Consider the following 21,702-nt stretch of genomic DNA (forward strand, 5'->3'; position numbering starts at 1 on the left):
TTAGTTTAGGCTTATAAGTAGCTCACTTAGGGTAAATATTCTAGCCAAGATCATGAAAAAAATACATTGATTTCATTATGTTCTTAAACAGATCTGCATCAGATTACCATAAATAGGCAGCTATTCTTTCTTTTTTTCCACAATTCATTGTATTCCTACCATTTCCAAATAGAAGTTTATGGTTTTAAATTACTGATGTTAAGTACTTGTTTGGAAGGAATTTATAGTTAAACTAGTTATAATAATTTATACCTGTCAAGCTCTTTCATATATAGTACATATTTTATCTCTCATTAGTTTCTGTAAGCTCTTGAGAGAAAAGTTCTTTTTTATTTCCACCTTTTAAGTTCAGGGGTACATGTGCGGGATGTGCAGGTTTGTTACATAGGTAATCGTGTGCCATGGTGGTTTGCTGCACACATCATCCCATCACCCAGGTATTAAGCCCAGCATTCACCAGCTGTTCTGCCTGATGCTCTTCCTCGTCCCACCCCCAACCCTCTGACAGGCCCCAGTGTGTGTTGTCCCCCCAACCACCGATGTGTCCATGTGTTCTCATCATGTACCTCCCACTTACAAATGAGAACATGCAGTATTTGCTTTTCTGTTCCTGTGTTAGTTTGTGCTAAGGATAAAGGCCTCCAGCTCCAACTATGTTCATGCAAAGGACATGATCTCGTTCTTTGTGGCTGCATAGTATTTCATGGTGTATATGTACCACATTTTCTTTGTCTAGTCTGTCATTGATGGGCATTTAGGTTGATTGCGTGTCTTTGCTATTGTGAATAGTGCTGCAGTTAACATATGTATGCATGTATTGTTATAATAGAATGATTTATATTCCTTTGGGTATATATCCAGTAAGGGGATTGCTGGGTCAAATGGTATTTCTGCCTCTAGGTTTTTGAGGTATTGCCACACTGTCTTCCACAGTGGTTGAACTAACACCACCAACAATGTAGAAGCATTCCAGAGAAAGGTTCTTTTATTTTTGTTTTGTTTTGTTCTAGACAGAGTCTCACTCTGTTGCCCAGACTGGAGTGCAGTGGTATGATCTCAGCTCGCTGCAACCTCTGTCTCCTGGGTTCAAGTGATTCTCCTGCCTCAGCCTCCTGAGTAGCTGGGACTCCGGGCATGTGCCACCATGCCCGGCTAATTTTTGCATTTTTAGTAGAGATGAGGTTTCACTATGTTGGCCAGCTGGTCACGAACTTCTGACCTGAAGTGATCCACCCGCCTTGGCCTCCCAAAGTGCCAGGATTACAGACATGAGCCACTCCGCCTGGCCTAATTCCAGAGAAAGGTTCTTATATGTATTATGCTATAGTCCCATAGTATGGGACGACTACTATGTAGTAATTTTCAGTTCTGCTGAAAATGCTGCAGTCGTTACTACGTAGTAGGCAGAGAATATTTGTTCAATGAGTGATTCCCTACTAAAGGGTCATAAATTTGAAAGGTAAAGGTTAAGAATAATTCCTTTCTTTAGAGTTGTACAGATTAAAGTAAGTGAACTTTTTTTTTTTGAGATGGAGTTTCGCTCTTTCTGCCCAGGCTAGAGTGCAATGGTGCAATCTTGGCTCACCACAACCTCCGCCTCCTAGGTTCAAGCGATTCTCCTGCCTCAGCCTCCCAAGTAGCTGGGATTACAGGCATGCGCCACCACGCCTGGCTAATTTTGTATTTTTTTTAGTAGAGACAAGGTTTTTCCATGTTGGCCAGGCTGGTCTTGAACTCCCGACCTCAGGTGATCTGCCCGCCTTGGCCTCCCAAAGTGTTGGGATTACAGGCATGAGCCACCACACCTGGCCAAACATATTTTTTTTAACTGAGGAAATTAGATTCGTTGTCCAAAGCTTAAAAGGAAGGTTTTCTACTTTGAGTTTTTTTTAACTCTGATACTTTACTATGACAGTACTTCCAGCCTCTGAGACATGAGAAATAGCGTGAGACTGTAGTAATCAAAATGACCTTACCAGAAATCACCACCAGGTTGGTGAAAAACAGTACATCTACATGGAAGGTTGGACTTGATGTTGATTCCTTCAAGATTAAAGATGAAGATGCCTAAACTTGAAGCAAGTCTTTCATCAAAATTGTACATAAAGCAAAATACACTGTATGATACTGTAATGGTGGACGCATGTCATTACGCATTTGTCCGTAGAATGTGCAACACCAAGAATGAACCATAAGATTAAAAAAGAAACAACAACAATAGGCTGGGCGCAGTGGCTCATGCCTGTAATCCCAGCACTTTGAGAGGCCGAAGTGGGTGGATCACCTGAGGTCAGGAGTTTGAGACTAGCCTGGCCAACATTGTGAAACCCCATCTCTACTAAAAATAAAAAAATTAGCCGGGTGTGGTGGCGGGTGCCTGTAATCCCAGCTACTTGGGAGACTGAGGCAAGAGAACCGCTTGAACCTGGGAAGCGGAGGTTGCAGTGAGCTGAGATCATGCCACTCACTGCATTCCAGCTTGGACAGAGTGAGACCCTGTATCAAAAAAACAAAAAACAACAAAAGTAAATCAAAGCCTGTGCATAAAGTATGTACTATTGCCTGCATGCCATTTGTCAGTTTTAAAGATTAACCATGGTCAGATTTTAAATGTAGTCCAGTATATCCTTGGTACCTTTGAGTTCTTGGGCTTTTTCCTTTGCTGTTTGACTAGTAAGCAAAATGTAATAAAAGTAATTAGCATATTGCATAATAGTCCACATAGTTCCATTCCCAAATATTACGGAGAACCCCTCACTTTTTATAATATTGGAGGCTTTTATAACCCTGAAGTCTTGAACATTCCTTACGAGTCTCTTAACATCTTTTGTTCTCCATCTGTGAAGTTAGCTAACACCAGAATTCCTGTATTATGACTCCTTCCATAACTTGTGCTGTGTCACCTCAAGAAAACTGAATTTTTACTCTTCCATGTCCAATTTGTAAATAATTCACCAAGAATAACATTTCAAAATTTAGTTTGAAATAACAAATGTTACTTCATAAACTTGTTTAAAAAGCACTTGGACATTCATCTCCCATTTGGATGCAGTGATTTTGACGTAATCACTTCGATTTTCTTAAGTAAATGTAAGTAGGCTATACATATTTAACTTCGGGGCATAATAACTTTTGGGTACTTACAGTTTCAGCATTGAGCTAGTTTACAAAGCAGAACTAACATTTGAAGACAGCTTCATTCTTTAGTCAACATAAAAATTGCTTTTGTCAAAGTAACTGTATGTAGGAAGTATATAATCCTCTTTTTCTTAAAAAAATGAGCTCCAAATAGCCATTTAGTAACACTTCATGTATAGAGGTTTCTGTGAGATCAATTCTTTGAAGTGTTCAAAGTGTAAAAAGCTGTGAAGGCCGGGCGCGGTGGCTCACGCCTGTAATCCCAGCACTTTGAGAGGCCGAGGCGGGCGGATCACGAGGTCAGGAGATCAAGACCATCCTGGCTAACATGGTGAAACCCCGTCTCTACTAAAAATACAAAAAAAATTAGCCAGGCGTGGTGGCGGGTGCCTGTAGTCCTAGCTACTCGGGAGGCTGAGGCAGGAGAATGGCGTGAACCCGGGAGGTGGAGCTTGCAGTGAGCCGAGATCGCGCCACTGCACTCCAGGCTGGGTGACAGAGCGAGACTCCGTCTCAAAAAAAAAAAAAAGCTGTGAAACACCCATTAAGTGGGTGTTTGGAATGAAAGGGGAATGGAAAGAGATGAGATAAAAATATTATCTAAAATAAGGCATAGTCGTGGCTGCTGCTTTGCTAAGCAGCACTGTCTGTTGGTGGTCACATACATGAAGACTTGTTTCAAATTCGTGAGTATAGTCTTACCTGAAGGAAAACAAGGCAAGTAAACTTTGCAAATACTTAATTTAAAACAAACAAACAAACAGAAAAAACTTTGAGAAAGCACTACAGCTTTCTTGTTGAAAGGCGCTATAGAGTTAGTCACATATTCTGAGATGGCTGTCAAACCATGCAATATGTTTCTATGTATCAGATGACTTTTTTTTTTTTTTTTATTGAGATGGAGTCTCATTCACCGTGTCACCCAGGAAGGAGTGTAGTGGTGCAATCTCAACTCACTACAACCCCCACCTCCTGGATACAAGCATTCTTGTGCTTCAGCCTCCTGAGTAGCTGGGATTACAGGTGCACGCCACCACGCCCAGCTAATTTTTGTATTTTTAGTAGAGACAGGGTTTCACCATGTTGGCCAGGCAGATCGCAAACTCGTGGCCTCAAGTAATCTGCCCGCCTAGGCCTCCCAAAGCGCAGGGATTACAGGTGTGAGCCACTGCGCCTGGCTGGCATTATTTCTGACACACTTCAGTTAAATACTTCCTTCAAGAACAATATCTTTCTCATAGAATACGCTACATTTTTAAAAAACAAATTTATTTATCAAGGATGGCATTCAAATACCCTGGTAATTACAAAACTGCAATCATAAAATACAAAATATTGAACTTAAACAGTTTCTCTGAGTTAAATCCAATAAATAAATCAGAGAATTTATTTTCTTAAATAATATTGAAAAGAATCCTGGGGCCAGGCCCGGTGGCTCACACCTGTAATCCCAGCACTTTGGGAGGCCAGTGCGGGTAGATCGCCTAAGGTCAGGAGTTTGACACCAGCCTGGCCAACATGGTGAAACCCTGTCTCTACTAAAAATACAAAAATTAGCCAGGTGTGGTGGTGCACATCTGTAATCCCAGCTACTTGAGAGGCTGAGGCAGGAGAATCACTTGAACTGGGGAGGCAGATGTTGCAGTGAGCCGAGATCACTCCATTGCACTCCAGCCTGGGCAACAAGAGCAAAACTCCATCTCTGCCCGCTTCCCCCGCCCCCCCAAAAAAAGATTCCTTTTTGCTATATATCGCCCTCTTTTTGGTGATTATAGTGGTGGTTGGGTTATTTTGGTGTTTACTATTAATACAGAGTTTATAAAAGTAAACAAATTTTCAAGCTTGCTTTTATTTTTGTCATATAAGTAATTTAAATCTTATCAAATTCAGATCACAGAGTTAACTTCATGTATAACTTTTCTTGCTTTCTAATATCTAGATTGGAGGCTGAAATAAGGATTTGTTCTCAGGGAAAACTCAGCTTGATAAAGATACCAATTTATTTTCATTTATCACATTGTCTGCTCTGACTTGTTCCCTTAAAATATTTATAAGCTTTGTTACAGTGTGATCAGTCTAATCTAGTCTAAAGTTTATTCAGTCGAGGTTGATCTATGTTGAGGAGTGTGTATACGTATATACATACATGTATATGCATATGACATTTGAATATGCTTTTTTGCCTGTCTGGTTTCAATGAAGGTGTGCTATATTTAACACCAATAGACTATTATTAGTATCAGAAACCTGGAGCATTGCTAAGTTTCCAGTATTGATTAGATAACATCTCAGTTCTGCCAGGTTGGACATATGGTAAAGATAAATGACAAGTATTTTAAGGTTAACAAACCCTCCCCCGCTAAAAAAAAAAAAAAAAAAAAGTGTAGGAAAAAAAGTAGGGGAAAACAGTAGACAGTGCGCCCTAGTTATTGATTCTTGGAAAGCTAAAGTCTATTGTGTAGCACCTGAACAATATAACACTTTAGAAAATTAAGACATTTGAAGGATATAAGAGTGTATTAGCAAGGCTTTGGCTGGGCGTGGTGGCTCACGCCTGTAGTCCCAACACTTTGGGAGTCCGAGGCAGGCAGATCACAAGGTCAGGAGATTGAGACCGTCCTGGCTAACACGGTGAAACCCCATCTCTACTAAAAATACAAAAAAATTAGACGAGCTCACCCCTGTAGTCCCAACACTTTGGGAGCCTGAGGCAGGCAGATCACAGGGTCAGGAGATCGAGACCGTCCTGGCTAACATGGCGAAACCCCATCTCTGCTAAAAATACAAAAAAATTGGCACACGCCTGTAGTCCCAGCTACTCAGGAGGCTGAGGCAGGAGAACTGCTTGAACCCAGGGGGCGGGGGTTGCAGTGAGCTGAAATCGTGCCACTACACTCCAGCCTGGGTGAAAGAGCGAGACTCCTAAAAAAAAAAAAAAAAATGTATTAGCAAGGCTTTCAAACAGTTACCCTGAAAACTAAGTACAGGCACAACATAACTATGTAGAAATAATTATGTATCACATGTAGGTACTTTTAGATATATTTATGCAGAGTATTTTTAGTTAACATATCTGACTGTGACAAGAAAATAGTCATTTAGTTTTAAAATCATGTGCCCAAATATGTGTTTTGCTATGGTTACCCTGGAGACTTTGTAGTTCTGCCATGTGATTTCCTTAAATCCCTGGAATTTTTGATTGCTGAGAATTCAGGAGGAGTTGCCCACTTGTTAGTGTGCAGGGAAATGTGTTTTTCTCATTTCTAGTTGAGGTCATTCTATTTTTTTTTTTAATCATAGCATGTGTTCCATTATTTGTGAATGTATTATTTCTTTAGAGTCAAAATTCATGACTCATTTCTTTGAATATTATCTCTGATCCTAAATGGGATCAAAATTGTCCTAGATTTAGGAGTTTTAAAAGTTTACTAAGTTGTGGGGAAGATGGGTTTATTTTTCATAAACTTGAACTAGAATGTTGACGATTATAAGGACTGGGACACTTCCTAAAGGTCAAAATATTTTAAGGTGAAAGTATGTATTCTTTCCTTTTGCTTAATGATTGAAAGAAAAAGTGGTAATATGGGCTTGCTTTCTATTATGAGCTTTAATTTGTAACTTGATGAAGATTTTTGTTAACTTGCTATAGGTAGTCAGGTAAGGAAACTGGTGCCAGAATTTGTCCCTGATTCAGTATAGTTCTGTGCAGGTCTTGAGTAGATGAATTTAAATGCTACTTTATTAGTAAGAGTTCGATGGTCAGCCTTATACTGAGAACCTCCAACCTTCTTCCCAGCTTTATTTTTCTACACGCTTCCCATCATCTGACTTACGTGTTTTACTTCTTTACTAGAATGTAAGCTACATACAAGCAGAGTTTTTAAAATTTTTATTCTGTTCATTGCTTTATTCTCGGTGGCTATTATCATTTATCTTTTTTCCTTGTTTTCTGTACAGTCTCTTATCAGCCACTACTTGCTCATTTCCATACAGGGCTATGGCTCATACCATTTTTCTTATAGAAAAAGTTCTTCCAAAACTTATCAATACTGTATTCATCCTTAATGCCTCTTTGGAATTCTTTCATTCTCCTAACTATTGCTGAACATAGTCTCTTCTTTTAAATGCTGAGAAAGCACTCATTTGACACTTTGCTGAGATGTTTACCTAAACTATATTTTAAACTTTTTAATTACTACTGTTTTTACTGTGGAAAGGGGTATGAAAGTGTTACAGCCCTTTACTATTGGGAAATCGAATCAGATAAATTTCTTGAGGCTAGGATGGAAAGGAAAAACTTTACAAGTTAAGCAAAGGGACTGTTAATTAACTGTTTAATAACTGTAACAACAGTTATGACCAGAGCAACATAATAGATAAAAGACAATCTCCACTAAGAATCTTCATTGGGTGATAGTATGGCTTGTAGTTTTTTAAAAAAATACTGCTAATAATCTCAGGTTGTATTACAGTCTCATGATTATACAAATGGATGGGAATATCTCTGCATTTGCCTAGGATCAAGAGGTTAGGTGACCTCTTACTCAATGTGTCGTTCTTTGTTATATGTATTAGTATATAGTAAAAGGAAATACTTCCTTTACCATAAATGTTATTTTATTATGTGGCCTTGTAATTATGGTCTCAGCTCCTAGGATCAGAGGATTTAAACTTAGAAGACATTCTTCGGCTGGGCACAGTGACTCAACGCCTGTAATCCCAGCACTTTGGGAGGCTGAGGCGGGCGGATCAGGAGGTCAGGAGATCGAGGTCATCCTGGCTAACACAGTGAAGCCCCGTCTCTACTAAAAATATAAAAAATTAGCTGGGCCTGGTGGTGGGCACCTGTAGTCCCAGCTACTCAGGAGGCCGAGGCAGGAGAATGGCGTGAACCCGGGAGGTGGAGCTTGCAGTGAGCTGAGATTGTGCCACTGCACTCCAGCCTGGGCGACAGGGCGAAACCCCGTGTCAAAAAAAAGAAAAAGAAGACATCTTTTAATTTTTTTTTAATTCATCCCTCTTGTTTTTACAGATGAGAGACTGAAACACAGAAATTTCAGTTTGTTTAACAACCACTGGAGACAATGCCTGTTGGTGACAAATTCAGCTTGTCATCACATGTTAGGCTGTGTTTCCCACCTACTTAGAACAACATTCTTTGTTTTTCTCAAGATTGAATGAATAATACTACAGAATCACTTGGCTTTTTACTTTTTATATTAAGGGGTTGAATTCCAGAGACCATTATAGCAAAATGATGTATATCTGTGAATTGGTTAAAAAATTGTTTCTTTTAGACATAGCACTATTTCAAAATTTGTTATATAAGCTCATAGTTTCTAAAGGATTAGTCTTATGTTAATTTTAAGATAAATCCTAAAATCCCCCAAATCTTACACCTTAATGCCAAATAAATTTTAAAAACAGAGTCATTGAAAGAACAAGAATTAGAAAACTATCAAGCCAGTAGTATATTTTAAGTGACTTTACGATACATTCTGATGTTTCACGTCACATTCTGAGTTCATATGTATCTGGTCTTTTTCTTATTTTATAGCATTATTCAGTCTTTTATTATTTATTTGTTGCATTTGTTCAGTGAATTAAGAATCTCCTTCATACCACTTGGGAACCCACATATGTGTCTGGATTATGGCACTGCCAGCTAGACTGGTACTGGGTAAATAGGAAAATTAAAAATTCTACACATGATACTATACCATCTCTTCTCTCTGCACCTGAGGGTATAAACAAAAAGAGCAAAAACTTTCAAAGTCCAAAATAATTCTCACCAGCACTTTGAGGAAAGGCCTACTTTTTCTGATGAAACATTATATTTGTACTGTTGCCCAAGTGGTTGATATCTACTTAAGATAAAAATTATAAAAATTAAGAAGGCTATCCTCTACCCTAAAAAGGATTGGTAGGCTGCTTGAATGAAATGATAATAAAACACCAGTTGTTTAAATGGGGCTCCTATACATTGGAAATACCACACTTTGTTTTAAAAAGAAATACCGAGTTGTGGAGGGAAGAGGATGAAAAGCATTTTGAGTATGTCTTTGTAACTAAAATTTACTTGTATTCACTAATGGCTTTGTTCCTTTATTGTAATAGAGTAATATTTTCTAAAACAAAAAGTTGTAATGGTGTTCTATACCTTAAATGTCAAACAAAATTAAGTAGTCTCAATGTGTTGTAAATAAAAATGAAAAAAATGGTCAATCTGTGCATTAGATTGTGTTTAATCAAATGGTAGGGTAAAACTACACATACCAGATGACAGCATAGCTTTGAAAACGTGGCTTGGAATAAAGTCTTTCAAAAATGGTTGTGTATACCTTGTCTACAAAGGAGGTATTATGATACATTTGTATTTATCTTCATTCTAGAAAAAATGATGGTTTACAGGGGGAGAAAATGAAGAAAAAATTGTGAATGTTTTTTTTTTTTTTTTTTTGGTAAGACAGAGTCTTGCTCTGTCACCCAGGCTGCAGTGCAGTGGCACGATCTCGGCTCACTACAACCTCCGCCTCTGGGGTTCAAGCAATTCTCCTGCCTCAACCTCCCAAGTATCCCAAATAGCTGTGATTACAGGCACTTGCCATCATGCCCGGCTAATTGTTTGTATTTTTAGTAGAGACCGGGTTTCACCACGTTGGCCAAGCTGATCTTGAACTCCTGATCTCAGGTGATCCACCCACCTCAGCCTCCCAAAGTGCTGGGATTACAGGTGTGAGCCACCGCACCTGGCTGTGAATGTCTGCTCTTAATACCTTGACTCATTACTGTCATTGAGTGTATTCATTTGTTTATTTTATTGTTATTAGTTTTTTGTTTTTATATGCCATTTTCTTCAAGACAAAAATTATGGATAACTTACAGGTAACCTTTTTTTTTTTTTTGAGACGGAGTGTCACTCTGACACCGAGGCTGGTGAGCGGTGGCACCATGTCTGCTCACTGCAACTTCTGTCTCCTGGGTTCAAGCAATTCTCCTGCCTCAGCCTCCCGAGTATCTGGGATTACAGGCGCCCACTGCCACACTCGGCTAGTTTTTATGTTTTTAGTAGAGATGAGGTTTCACCGTGTTGACCAGGCTGGTCTTGAACTCCTGACCTCAGGTGATCCACCCGCTTTGGCCTCCCAAAGTGCTGGGATTACAGGCGTGAGCCATCGCGCCCGGCCCAGGTAAATTTTTGTTGTTGTTTGTTACATTTGATGTCTTTCTTATTTTTAGTTTAAAAGACCACAGTTTGCAAAATATAATTCAGTGAGTTAATCACCAGTGATAACCAGAGTTATTTGATAATTTTTTAAGTTTTTTTTATAATTTAGAAATATAGGGTAAATAGGCAAAATTTAAACAAAAATGGTAATTTCATATTAAAAAAGTATCTGAGATTTTAAAAACTTTGTATGCATCTCAAAATCATGATTATAGTTTTGGTTTATTATTTTAAAATGTTATATATGTCTTCTGATATTAAAGTTTGTTTTAATTATACAAGTAATCCTGAATCCATGCTCGTGGGAAGAAAGATACTTCAGTCAATATTAAAATACTGAAATACATAAAGAGTTAAAGGTGAAAGTCATTCTGTACAGTTCTACAAAATTCTATTTCTCTCTTCAGAGCTACTGCTTATAGTTTAGTGTTTAATCTTGCACACCTTTTGCATGCATAAACCTTTACAACAATTTGTTTTTTTTTTTAAATATAAATGGGGCTCTATTTTACAATGCGTCAATATATTAATTTTTTTTCATTGTTACAATTTTGTAATGGTTCTCTTGATGGATAACTGTTTTCAGGGTTTTTTTTTGCTATGATTAAAAAAATTTTACAGTGAATACTATTGAACTACATCTCTGGATATTACTATCGATTATATGGTCAGTGCACTTGTGACTTTATGAATATTTTAAATAATGTAGTCAAGTCTGTTGATCTTTTTCCTTGTCATCTGTGTTTTGTGGATTTTGGTATTTCCAAACTATTTATATTCATTTCTACAGAGATATTTTCATTTCCATTGTTTAAACTGTCACTTGTGAAATACTTTCTTTTTATAGAACCTTATGAGTGATAGCAAGATGTATTAGTATGTAATACATTGTGATGGAGTGTAATGATCACAAGGATCAGTGACAGTTTTGATGATCAATTTCAGAGTTATAAAATAAATGAAATATATTCTGGAAAAGTCGTGGGCTTTTTGTGTTATTTGTGGAATCACTAAAGGTAGTCCCTCACTATTAACAAATTTGTTTTGACACATAATATGTGAGGCACTGAATTATAATAGGCACTAGAAACATTGCCTATTTTCCTGAATCCTTTAGACAGGATTGCTTCCCCAGTTACCAGAGATTTCTCTAACCTTGATTTACAGTAGCTACTGCTGGTAGGAATTGCTCTCTACTCCACTTTTGCTGCCATCCAGTGTTACATTACCCTACAAATATACTAAGCGCTTAGCAAAGCAGAGTCCAAATGTAAGATCGATTTTTGTCTTACCCAGAATTTTAAAATTAAAAAATATAAAAGGTATTTCTCTGTGTATGTATATATGTGTACAGTATAGTGTTGCATGCTATATACATGGGGTGTATCAGAATGCTTTAACTTTTTCAGTGTTTGGCACCTCTAATTTGGCTCTGTGGCCATTTATTCCAGCTTTCTACCTTGAAATTCCGCAACTTGGGCTCTTGAAATTACCTGGTATGGTGCCATGCACGTGTATTCTTAGCTACTTCAGAGGCTGAGGCGGAAGGATCACTTGAGCCCAGGAGTTTGAGATTGAGATTGAGATGAACTGTGAGAACACGCTACTGCACTCCAGTCTGGGCAACAGAGCGAGACCTCATCTCTAAAAAATTTTGGGCTTGAAACGGGCTGATTTTGTCCTACCACTAGTAATCACTTTTGGAAGTAGCTTACAATTCCTGTTTCTTCCTTCTTATGGGGGGAAATACCCTTATAAGAGGTATTATGAAGCCAATATCTAATAGACTCTGTCATCATTAGCTCACTTCCACTCTCTGCTATCTCTCTGTACCTGATTAGTATAGTTTTGAAAAATTATAATTTTGCTACCACTGCACCTCTCCTTGTTAGTAGGGGAGATTTATGTAAGAGAAGAATCTTTTATTTCTAGACAAGGTAATATCCCATTGGGAAGAAACAGCCAACGGAGAAGAAATGTTTTTTTCTTCTTTGAAGGGACTAGAACTTTATAGCTCAGCAAATTTAAACAAGTTTGACAGTAATTCAGCTACATTATGTTTTAACTAGATTTCTGAGTTCATTTGGTAACCTAACCACCACATATATACCTATTTATAACTTGAAATTTGCCTTTAAAATCACGAAAGCACAAAGCACTGTGGTGCTTGTAACACTCTTCCATATTATTATAGGTAACTAAATGACCATGGAATCTGGAGCCGAGAACCAGCAGAGTGGAGATGCAGCTGTAACAGAAGCTGAAAACCAACAAATGACAGTTCAAGCCCAGCCACAGATTGCCACATTAGCCCAGGTATAAAATACATGGAGAGATTCCAGTTTGTGTCTCTTCCTAGAGGAATACGTTTCCAAGAGAATTTAGTTGTTATTACATAGATAATACATAGAATGAGCAGAGATATTCTTACAATATCAAAATTCCTATTTACTTAGTATTAGCGTATACTTAGAAATGATAGTATTAATTCAATAACGGTAAAATGTATTATTAAACAATAATATGGTATTTTTAGTGAAATGATCCAGAAATAATTACATTTTAAACTTATGGGTAAATGGTGCTCTCAGATAAGGGAAGAAAACCTTGGCTATGTATGACAACTGCTTTTTTTTTTTTAAATATAACAGATTTATTTTTCAGCAGTGGGAATGCAGATAATATGAAAGCCTAAGTTTATAGAACTAAACTAAAAATTAGGATAAGCAAATAAATTGACATGTAAGGAAATTTTAAGGATGATAGCAGTTTTTCGTTTCCTGTATATTTTAAATATAATTTCTGATTCTTTCATTTCATCTTTGTCTTTAACATCCTAAGAATATTTTCTCTCATTCTTATGTTTTTGTTTGCATGCATTTTCCTCAAATATTTTATTAACAGCTGTTTACATAGATAGGAATGAGAAAAGTGGTTAACTTAAAAAACAAATAGCAAATACAGACCTGCTAGGTAATAGTGTGATACCGTCTCTTTCAGATGAAGGTTCCCAGGAGAATATGACCCTAGCAGAAGCTCTGATATATGTAGCTTCAGTTTCTCCAAGAGTTTAAAAGTTCTTAGAGAAGTCACCTAGCAAGAATGAATCATGGGAAATAGAGGACTCACCACACTTGGGTGTCTGGCTGAGATAGTGTGAGCCAGATACTGGATTTCCAGCAAGAATATAGTCAGAAGGATTGAGCTGTTTTTGTGTTTTCTCCTAAGACCACCAGGGTTTACCTCCAGCCTTCAGGAATAAGACAAAGCCAAATACATTTAAGGTACTCATACGAGGCAGGCTGCAGGATTGAAGGGGAGAGAGCCAGGACTTCCATCAATATAGGGTCAACAGATAAGAATCTGGGCTCATCTGTGCATTTTGCCCTTTAGAAAGAAGAAGACACAATGCTAGGCCGGGCACCATGGCTCACACCTGTAATCCAAACACTTTAGGAGGCTGAGGCAGGCAAATCACTTGAGGTCAGGAGTTCAAGACCAGCCTGGCCAACATGGTGAAACCCCATCTCTACTAAAAATACAAAAATTAACCAGGCGTGGTAGGACACCTGTAAATCCAGCGACCTTAGAAGGCTGAGGGAGGAGAATTGCTTAAGTCCGGGAGGCAGAGGTTGCGGTGAACTGAGATTGCGCCACTGCATTCCAGCCGGGATGACAGAACAAGATTCCCTCTCAAAAAAAAAAAGAAAAAAAAGAGGAAGAAGATGCAGTGCCAGCAGGCATCTTTATGATGATAGCCCTTAACATATCTATCTCTGGAGTCACACTATTTTGTCCAGTCTGGTTGTCCCCAGAGTCGGCTGTATTGTGTCATCCTGGGAATTCCTTTCTCCCTACTTCCATTTTCTCACAGTTTGTGTTTTTGATATGGTAAAGCATGTTTTTCAGTGGTTTTATGAGAAAGAAGGGCTGGCTGAGTAAAGATAGCATGTTATAAAAATTGAATGTACGGGCCGGGTGTGGTAGCTCACATCTGTAATCCCAGCACTTTGGGAGGCTGAGGTGGGCGGATCACGAGGTCAGGAGATTGAGACTGTCCTGGCTAACACAGTGAAGCCCAAGCCCGTCTCTACTAAAAATACAAAAAAATTAGCCGAGTGTGGTGGTGAGCTCCTGTAGTCCTGTAGTTCCAGCTACTCGGGAGGCTGAGGCAGGAGAATGGCATGAACCCGAGACCGCGCCACTGCACTCCAGCCTGGGCGACAGAGCGAGACTCCATCTCAAAAAGTAAATAAATAAAAATAAAAATTGAATGTACATGTGCCTTAACATCTGGAAGATGTACAACAAAAATATTAAAAGTGATTAGCTGTGGGTGATAGGAATATAAAGGGTTTTTATTTTATTTTTTATATCTGTATTTTATAAATTTATAATGAGAGAAGCCATTATATAAAATTATTAATGTAGAAAAGGAATTATTTATTGAGTTAGCTAGGTATATTTTTCCTAGAGAAGACTCAGGAAAGGGAACATAGTAATTGCTTCAAATATTAGAAGAGCATTTATATGGAATTGAGATGAGATACTCTGAATAAGGTTATGGTTCTCAAACTTCAGTGTAGGGGAAAGTATGATTGGGTTCCTGTTAGAGTTGACTTTACAGAGTATCCTGTGTGACTCTAATGAAGCTATTCCATGGACCACATTTTGAGAACCAAATAAAACTAAGCAAGACTTATAGTGGCCAGAGAGAAAGTGATTAATAAGTAAGGACTTTATTACTATCCAGAGATGGAGGCTCCCGGTTTTAAACTATATGCCAAAGACTCTGTATTTATAGGGACCTTTCCCCCAGGCTTCACAGTCAAATATTTCACTGCCTGCTAAAATAAACATCTCTACAAATTCAGATGTCAGATTAGTTTCATCATCTTCCATTACAACCCCAGTCACCCAAAAGCCTATTCTTACTTCTTGCATTCTCTTTTTCAATTAAGGACAGTCTATCAATTCTCTTTCAGACATGAAACGTGGGTCATCTGCAATTCCCCTATCACCTCTTTTAACCATTCATAAAGCCGTTTCTGGACTGCTTCCAAATTTTCGTAAAATCACTTCCCTCATTCCCATCTCTACTACTACTAACTGCCCTCTTTTTGGCCTTCATCATCTTTCCTTAACTACTGCATGGGCTTTCTTTGTTGGTCTCCCCACCACCAGTTTCCCCCCTGAAATATGTATCTTTCACACTGCCACTAAAGTGATTTTTTTTTTTGAGATAGAGTTTTGTTCTTATTGCCCAGGCTGGAGTGCAATGGCGCGATCTCAGCTCACTGCAACCTCTGCCCCCTGGGTTTAAGCAGTTCTCCTGCTTCAGCCTCCCAAGTAGCTGGGATTACAGGCGCCTGCCACCACACCCTGCTAATTTTTTGTATTTTTAGTAGAGATGGGGTTTCACCATGTTGGCCAGGCAGGTCTCGAACTCCAGACCTCAGGTGATCCACCCACCTTGGCCTCCCAAAGTGCTGGGATTACAGGCATGAGCCACCTTGCCCGGCCTAAAGTGATCTGTCTAAAAGCAAACATCACCATGGTATTCAGGAGTTCAAAAGCCCTTCAGTGGCTTCTGTAATACCCTCAGGATAAAATGCAGTTTCTTTGATGTGACATAATACCGGCTTTTTATGACTAGCACATCTAGCCCCACCTGCCTCTGTTGTCTTCTCTCTCCCTACTTCATACATCATACAGTAACATACTTATGTGCACCATTGGTGCTGAGCTGCTGGTTATCCCACTCTGCCATGTATGCTGTTTCTCTTTTGTTTCTCTTTGCTTTTGTCACTACTACACTCTGTGCTTGAAATTCTATGACTCTTCCCTGTAAGTAATAATAACAAGTCTAATTTTTTTCTTTTGTTTTAAATTCACATTCTTCCCTGATAGCCTCCCCTTCTCTTAGGTTGAGTAGAGTAATTCTCAGTGTGTCCATTTTTCTTTTAGCAAACCTCATTACTAAACTGAATTTTATTGTGTCTCTTTTCCCCATTCCTTCACATACGTACCCCCAATAATTTATTTGAGGTCAGAGACCCCTATCTTTCTCACTTTTGTAGTTTCAGTTCTAACATTATTCCTGGAACATAGGTCCCCAATAACTGTTTCCTGAATTAGCAAATAAAATTCCTATCCTTGAATGTGTTCAAGCATAGGAGCAATAAATAAGATCTGATAGACATGTATGATTTAAGGACCCTTTTAATCTGGATATTGACTCATTAAAACTGCCTTAGTTCTAGACTTAGGTCAGGTTTGCTTATGCTTGAGAGCAGTTAGATTTTAGAACGTGACTTATTTAACATGATATTCTTTAGGATTTTATGTTTCTTCAAGGATAGTGTATCTGTCGACCTTGGGTGAACACTTAATCTCATCGAGCAGTTATTTCTGTTTTTAAAATGGAGATCCTTATCACCCAGTCTTCAGTTTCTTCAAATAGCAAAATCAGAAATTGGAAATGAAAGCAGGTGGGAAAATGTAAAGTGCCATACAAATAAAGTGATATCTCATGCAGAGTGTCTGTATTACATATTTGGTATAACATTGAAATAGTTTTTAATTTTTTTGTCACTTGGGAAGAGCTGAAAAGGGTAGGAGTATAGTTTTTGGTGTTTTTTATAGTGTTTTTTCTTAAAGAATATTAAATTTAGTCATTACTTTCATATCAGTGAAATACATATCTAGCAAAAAGGTCACGTTTTTGCTTCTAAAAAGTTATTTCATATTGAACACGAGTACTGCCAAAGAGTGTCTGGGATGATAATTCTTTTCTGTGTTCAACACCATAGGTATCTATGCCAGCAGCTCATGCAACATCATCTGCTCCCACCGTAACTCTAGTACAGCTGCCCAATGGGCAGACAGTTCAAGTCCATGGAGTCATTCAGGCGGCCCAGCCATCAGTTATTCAGTCTCCACAAGTTCAAACAGTTCAGGTATGTGTATAAAAAGTTCTGCATCTATTTTAATAACTATTGTTTATAGCCATATCTCTCTCCTTTCACTAGTTATGAAAATAAGGACACATCTAGTTCAGTTTATTTTATTCACAGTATAGGAATATGCTGCATCTGTATAGTCACCTTCGGTATAGGAACATATATAGAGAAGAACAAACATAAAAGAAAATGACTAATTTCTTAAGCTGCAGAAGAAAAAGAATTGATTGGGGAAAATAATGAAGTACATGAGATAAAGTGGAAGTGTTTGGGAGAAACGGTAGGACTAAAGTACCTCAGTTAAGGAAAATTGAGATGCAAAAATAGTAACTAATTTTCTAAATCTGCAATTGGAGAAATATAAACCCTTGATCAAAAATTAATAACCTTACCTAAGATATTATTTGAACTTAAAAATTACATAAAGCATTTGTAAAATCAGCTGTGCTTAGGGTTTTCAGTTACAGTGTGTAACTTTGAAATAATATATTCAGAGGGTACATCTTAAGGGTCAGGGATTATACTATGCATGTTATCTAATTCTTTGGAGAGATCTTTCCTTTGGGTTTGATCCACAGGTAATAAAGGCACTGTAGACCTTTGAAGGTGACTACTCTGTTTAACTGTAGGGAACCGAGAGCAGTATAGATCATTGCAATTGAGCTTATTGAAAAAAAAGACTTGAACGTTCATTCAAGTAGGCCATAACCCCAGCCTCCCATTTCATATTTTTTGCTTCACAGTCTTCCTGTAAGGACTTAAAAAGACTTTTCTCCGGAACACAGGTGAGTCCTAGGTCCTAGATTTGGAGAGAACTATTATTAGAAAGGAAGGTGAGAAATTATTCTTTATGTCTTTGTCCTTTTCCTCTATAAACATGGAATTTCAACACTTGAACAGAAACCTCAGAGATCTTCTGGGTCTAGGCCATACTTGTTACCTCCCCAGCCTTAATTCTGTTTAACATTTAACATGTTGCTTAATTCTGTTTAACATTTCTCCCCTCTTCCTAATGGTAGTCCAGCATTTACTTGAACACTTTCAGAGAAAGGAAGCTCAATCTCCTGAGGTAACCTGTTTACAATTAGGAGTGATTGCTAAAATATTCTTCCCTGTGATGATCCAAAATATATCTTCCTAAAACTTTTACCTAGTGATCCCGGGTAAACACAGGTTCTATTCTCGGAAACTAGATTAGCAAGTCTAATTCCTGTTCTATTGGACTGCTTCCTCTTCCCCATCCCCCGCACCCTTCCTATTTTTAAGAAAATTTCCAGACTAAACAAACTATTTTTCTTTAGCCATTTATTAGATGGTATAACTTTGTTTCCTCTTCACCATCCTGGTTGTTTTCTTCTGGGTGAGCGCTGTTATGTTTTCTTTACATATAGTAACCAGAACTGATTAATATTTGTAGAGGGGAGAAGTGCTGTCTTTGTCCTGGAAGCATTCTATTAATGTCCTCAGTAGAATTTGTCAGTCATTTTATACTATTGAGTCATTGAACTGCTATTACCCACCTCTACTTCATTCTGTCTTTGTGCTTTTGGTTCGCTTTGACACTTAAGTGGGAGTGTGGGGGAGGAGAAGTAATGTTTTTGTGTGAAATCATCAGTTGTATGAATTTCCATAAGACACTGGGAATGGCATTTGTTAACAAGTAAAAGATAGTGTTGTGCATGTAAAGATCTAAGAACTTGATATTTCTGTGAAATCACAATGACTGAGCAATAGTCCTTTGCCTTAGTTTTTATTCCATTGAGTGCTACCTTACCATTGTCCATACTAATTCCCTAACCATATTCTCCTCTTGGTAATAGTGAAAAAACTTGATTTGCTAGTAAGGAGACCTAGATTCCAGACCCAGTTTGGACATTAATAAGTCAAATGGCCTTGGGCACATCTGCCTTTCTCTTTTTCACTTATAGAAGATCTTTCTATAAAGAACACAAAAATTACTTAAGTTACAGCCACAAAATTTGCTAAGATTACTGTTTTTTATTGTAATATGTGTTATTGTTGATTGTATTCTTGATTTTAATCTTTATTCTGGGGCAACATAGTTTGGACATGAAGATTTTATGGCCATTACGTATAGAAATATTCTTTTTTTTTATTTGCTTGTATTCATCTTTAAGGAACACATTTTTCCATTAAGGTCCGTTAAGGTGAGCTGTACTTCTAATTTAAGAGTGTGTATTTATAAAAGAAAAATTGGACTTATTGAACCCTGGATTCTACAAATAGAGATACAAATATAATATTTTTTTCTTTAAAAGGCCTAAACTGTGGAGTATCTATTTTAATAGTTATCTTAGCCAGTTAATGGTAATTAGTGTTGACAGCTAGGAAATAGTTTATTATATCAGAAGAGATGATCAAACAAGGAGAGGATCTTCTAGATGGGAGACCTCATTAATATTCCAGAATAAAGTTTCCAAAATATACAAGGTACAGTTCTCTTGATGTGAGAATAGATTATTTAGATTATCATTCATTCCTACAACAAACCTTTGTTGGTGACATGCTATGTCACTGTTCTAGTTGCTATAAAAGACAGCAATGAGCAAATAATACTTCTCTGTTCTCAAGAAGATCACATTTTAATGAAAAGAGACAGACTATAAAAAAATAAATTGTGTCAGGTGAGGAGAATTAACGAGAGAGATGAATAAAGCCAGGGGAAAGGGATGGAGAATGATGTGGAGGGAAGGGTGTTCTACTTTATGTATTGTGCTCAGGGAACACAGCACAGACCAGAAGCCAATGAAGGAGGCTAAGGCATGCAGATCCAAAGATTTGGAAGTGAGGGTGTACTTGGGATATCAAGGAATCACAGAAAGGTATGGCTGGAATAGAGTAAGTGAGGAGGGAAGTGATTGGAGATGCAATTTACAGCGTAAGTTTGTCTCCTTTAAAATGTCAAATCTACATACTTTAAAACCCTAGAAATAGAACTTTGTAAATTGTTCAGGAGTCTTCCGGAGTTTCAGCAGGGGAGGTGAAAATAATAAACTAGATAAATCTCATTGAAAGCTTGCATAATTGGTAGATGAAAATGATTATTTAGTAAGCATACCTCAAATGCACCTTGTTTTGTTATCTACATGAGTTTTCTTTTTCAATGCCAGCAGTTGTTAAATCACATTTCAGAAAACCCAAGCTTAGAATCTGACTTCTAAATGACTGTTATAAAGTGTTAAATGAGGTCAGACTCCATGGCTCATGCCTGTAATCCCAGCAGTTTGGGAGGCTGAGGCGGGCGGATCACTTGAGCTCAGGAGTTCGAGACCAGCCTGGCCAACATGGCAAAACGCCATCTGTACTAAAAATGCAAAAATTACTCAGGCGTGGTGGTAGGCGCCTATAGTCCCAGCTACTCAGGAGGCTGAGGCACAAGAATCGCTTGAACCCTGGAGACAGAGGTTGTGGTGAACCAAAATCATGCTGCTGTACTCCAGCCTGAGTGACAGAGTGAGACTCTGTCTCAAAAAATAAAAGTGTTAAATGATTTTTTAATGAAGCATATTAAATCATGTCATTCTCACTATCCTGAAAAATAACATTATTTATCTTTAAGAAATGTATAAATTTTTAATATTTATGCTTATCCTATCTCTTTAAGAACTCTTGTTTTATAATATAAATACTTAAAATTTAGAAATAAGAAAAATGTATACCTATGTAAAATTTTTCTTGTTTATAAGAGATACATGCAGATCAAAAGAGTTGGAAGATCGTTGATCTAGACTTTCAGTAAGCTTCTTGATCCAATGAGTAAAACACCGTATCTAAGGCCAGGCGCGGTGGCCTATAATCCCAGCCCAGGCAGGAGGATTGCTTAAAGCCGGGAATTCAAGACCAGCCTAGGCAACATAGCAAGACCCTGTCTCTACAAAAAAATTAAAAATTAGCTGGGAGTGGTAGTGCATGCCTGCAATCCCAGCTACTCAGGAGGTCGAGTCTGGAGGATCACTTGAGCTCATGAGTTTGAGGCTGCAGTGGGCTGTGATTGCACCACTGCACTCCAGCCTTGGTGAGTGAGTGAGATCCTGTCTCTTAAAAAAAAAATCTTAAATTAAAAAAAAAAAAAAAAAAATATACCCAAACCATGAGTCTCAACTCTACCAAGGGATAGTACTTAAGTTTCCAAAGGACCATATATAGGTTTAGGAAACATCAAATATTACCATTGTTTTGATTGGTTCTAGTTACTTTATAGTTTATTTTAAAATTTCAAATAATCAAAACGGAGTCCTCCACCTTTCCAATATAAACAGGTAGTATGGGTTTTAAATAAACCAAAGTTGAGAAATATAGACCTAAAACTTTATATCTACAAGTGGTAGTTTAGCTTTTTGAAAATTTCTTGAC

The 21,702-nt window shown here is 37.8% G+C and overlaps 1 protein-coding gene across 6 annotated transcripts in view; it reads left to right on the forward strand.

The window, feature by feature from the left end:
* Nucleotides 1–21,702, forward strand: part of CREB1 (cAMP responsive element binding protein 1) — a 74,898-nt gene that overhangs the window by 14,339 nt on the left and 38,857 nt on the right. For 3 of the 6 annotated variants that reach the window (XM_003253996.4, XM_030802421.1, XM_030802418.1), the window contains exons 2-4: nt 12,561–12,682; nt 17,179–17,325; nt 18,072–18,113. In XM_003253996.4, coding sequence (XP_003254044.1) covers nt 12,569–12,682; nt 17,179–17,325; nt 18,072–18,113 — 303 coding nt within the window. In that variant the 5' untranslated portion in view covers nt 12,561–12,568. The remainder of the gene's footprint in view (nt 1–12,560; nt 12,683–17,178; nt 17,326–18,071; nt 18,114–21,702) is intronic. The other 3 variants (XM_003253995.4, XM_030802420.1, XM_030802419.1) reach the window with 1 other exon arrangement.

Source organism: Nomascus leucogenys, chromosome 22a (genome assembly GCF_006542625.1).
Source record: "Nomascus leucogenys isolate Asia chromosome 22a, Asia_NLE_v1, whole genome shotgun sequence".
NCBI lineage: Eukaryota > Metazoa > Chordata > Mammalia > Primates > Hylobatidae > Nomascus > Nomascus leucogenys.